Source organism: Gavialis gangeticus, unplaced genomic scaffold (assembly GCF_001723915.1).
Source record: "Gavialis gangeticus isolate Ggan-Ray unplaced genomic scaffold, GavGan_comp1, whole genome shotgun sequence".
Lineage (NCBI taxonomy): Eukaryota > Metazoa > Chordata > Crocodylia > Gavialidae > Gavialis > Gavialis gangeticus.
The window spans coordinates 63,822,457-63,825,601 of NW_017729022.1; the positions used below are offsets into that span (position 1 = coordinate 63,822,457).

Sequence of the window (3,145 nt, forward strand, 5' to 3'; positions counted from 1 at the left end):
CTGGGAGAGGCAATCTGGAAGGGATATTTGCTCATTGTTGCTGGGGAGGGAAATCCCCCCTAGCTTCTTTACAGTCACCTTGGAGCTAGTTTGCAAGATAAGATGCCCCTCCCTCTCCCACTGAATTGCCCCCTGCAGCCCTGCACCATTTCAGGGAGGTTCTCTGAGGATCAGGGGGATGCAGAAGCATGCTGCCCTCTGGCAGATTTCAGGGTGGCCTGGCACTTCTGGAGGTGGCTTGGCTCACAGCTTAGCCTCACAGATCTCTGGCTTGGCACATGTCTCTGAGCAGGCAGCAGCTGGGAGCTGCAACAGAGCAGACAGCAGGCTTTCCCCAAGGCTGTGGGGCCCCGCCTGCCTGTGCCCATATAAAGGGATAGGCGGAGCCCAGGGCCAGTCTCTGGAGGGGAATAAGTGTGAGCAGAGCAGACAGAGCAGGTGGAAGGCAGCCTGCTCAGCTGGCCCTGCTATCCCCAGCCCATTGCTTGCAACAGCCTCCAGCCCGGGACGTGTCCCCATGCAGCCCTTGATGCTGGGTTAGATGCTTTGTTTCCAGCCTGGACCTCGGAGTTGGATGTTCTCCATCACACCTCCTGGAGACCTGGTGCACACTGCCCCCAGCCGGGATGGACGCTCAGCCTGAGCCCCTGACCTCTGAACCTGGGTCCCACGCAGGCCCTCGGTGTCTCAGCCGTGGGTCTGGGTTCATTCAGTTTGGGCTGCTTACCTGGGGCTTTGGTGTGTCGGCTTGCTGCTTGTCCTCTGCTATCTGGAAAAGCAAGTCTCCCTGGTCCCTGCCTCCCTTCTCAGGCTTCCCCATCCCCAGAGGCGATTGTCTCCCTCAGATGAGGTGTCTGGCTCTCTTAAGAATCTCGCTGTCGCTTTCTGATCCCCTCCCATCGCATTCCAGGGCCATATCATAGCTGGGCCTCACCCTCCTCTCGCCCCCCCCTCGGAGAGGGACGGGCACAGAGTGGGACTGTGGACCGGAGGGAGAAGTTGGCAGCTGAACTACTGGCAGTAGTGCATGAAGCTGGGAGCCATGCGGTGCCATCTCGTCCGCAGCCTCTCAGGCGTCGCTCTCCTCCTTATCAGCCTGGTTCTCCTGTCTGTGAGGCATCATGGTGTTCGGGACAGAGCCCAGTACGAAGGGCTCAGCGAGAGGGCATCAGTGAGCCCAGCTAAAGCATCCCCAGAGCATAGAAGAGAAGCCAGCAGCAGCAGGCAGGGGCAGAAAGAGTCACAGGCCCCTTTGAATGGGAGCTCTGGTGCCTCGAGAGGTCTGGAGCTTGAAGAGGTTTTCATTGCTGTGAAGACAACCAAGAAGTTCCACCAGAGCAGGATGGAGCTGCTCCTGGACACTTGGATATCCCGGGCAAGAGAGCAGGTGAGTGTGCGGGCAGAAGGGTAGACTGGCAGGCTCATTGCAGCAACAGGCCTCTTTGGGGACAGCAAGGAGGGTGGATCTAATGTCTGAAGGGAGGAATAAAGGACCAGTGAGCTGAGCACTTCTTCAGCACATTGCCTTCACCATTGTGTATAGAAGCGAGGACACCCAGGCTGGGCAGAGGGCTTCAGTGACTCTGGGTGTGAACCCAAGTTCAAGGGGGCCTGAGAGGTTTGTTTGGACAGAGGAGTGGCATTTGACATAGAGCAGCTCTCCCTTACCTAGATGTGACTTTTCTCAGGGGTTTTACCCCATTTAAATCCTTTTTTTCTCAGGAATGCCATGCAGCATCCTAGTGGACACCTAGCCTCCCTTTCATGGCCAGGATCAAAGAAGATGTGTTGCAAAACAAAACGGTGAATCGGTTGGGGGAGTTTTTTGTCTTCAGATGCCTCCCCCATCTCACATGTGAAGCGAGTGTTTTGGGTTTCAGACTCGCAGGTTCCTCCAGCCCTGTGACATTTGTGCACATAATAAAAACCACACTTGAGTTAGACACGGTCTGCGGTGTGGTGTTACATATGGGGTGTGTGTAAGGCAGTCCTGGCAGTGTCTGAGGGCTGGCAGTGTCCAAAGAGGGTGTGGGGTGCTGGCCCGCTGCTTGCCTACCCCATGCTTGTCTTAGTGCAGTTCCCCCCCTCAGTTTCTTGAGCACTAAATTTACTCACATGCACTCTGACAATCCTCCCACCAGTCAGTTTGTGGTTTGCTTTCTTGATGCATGGCTGCTGCTGTGTCTTGGGCTTTGAGTATTGACTCGCTCTACCCTGAGAGTCTTTGCTTCCTCTTGGATGAGCCAGCTTGGTCACAGGTGACCTGTTGCTCATCAGTGATCTAGACCAGGGCAGGGATCCCCCTCTGGACATGGAAAAGTCCCCATGGGGCTGGTTGTAGACTGTGGGCACTGGAGCGCACTTTGACAGACTGGGTAGTGTGTAGATGCTGTGGTGGCAGTTTGACTCCTAAATGAGCCTACCCCATTGCCAATCTCATGGTCACGGTGAAGATGCTGCTCCCATCCCACCTCTTGGTTACCTATTTTCCCTATCAAGCTGCAAACGTAGTTGCAACCTAAGGCCTCGGTCTTAGTAGAAAAGAGTGGGTCTCGGCATAGGGGTCTGCCTACATACTTGGCCAAATGCAGCAATGACCCTAAGTGAGGAAGATGGTGGGGGAGATTGGAGGGGGGTGAGTAATAGAGACAGAGTACAGCATTCTGGGTAAAGGCGGTTTTTCCCTTCCTCAAGCTGAGCTGTAACTGTCTGGTGCTTTCCGCTGCCTAGTCCGTTGCGGTCGCTAGAGGAAACCTGTCCTATTTTGAACATGCTTCCTCTGTCTCTGTTGGTGTTTAAAATACCACATTTCCCCTTCTCAATGCACTTCTCCAAGGCCTGAGCTCTCTGGTTCCTACTTTTTAATGCTCCTTTGGGCATACCATAAGTCCCTGCATATGCGTACTGGGAAGGGGGTTGTGCTCTGGTGTGAGGTTACCGTTGTTATCTCTAGCTTTAGATTTTTGGAGCGGGCTTGTAAAGCCACCCACACATAACTAACACCTTGACCACACTCAGGGTTAGGAAGTGGAGCCATAAGATGGTTGCTTGAACCTCCTCAAATGTATCCTATCCTCGGTGTATATATACAGGAACCGCAACGCCGGAGAACTGCTCTTCTGGTGTGGTTCAGTACCCGCCAAGG

At 54.4% G+C, this 3,145-nt stretch overlaps 1 protein-coding gene across 2 annotated transcripts in view; it reads left to right on the top strand.

Annotated features, from left to right (window-relative positions):
• Positions 1-387: 387 nt before the first annotated feature.
• MFNG (MFNG O-fucosylpeptide 3-beta-N-acetylglucosaminyltransferase) overlaps positions 388-3,145 on the top strand; it is a 17,927-nt gene continuing 15,169 nt past the window's right edge. The window contains exon 1 of one of the 2 annotated variants that reach the window (XM_019515255.1): positions 388-1,387. In XM_019515255.1, the coding sequence (XP_019370800.1) occupies positions 1,028-1,387 (360 nt within the window). In that variant the 5' untranslated portion in view covers positions 388-1,027. The remainder of the gene's footprint in view (positions 1,388-3,145) is intronic. The other variant, XM_019515254.1, reaches the window with a different exon arrangement.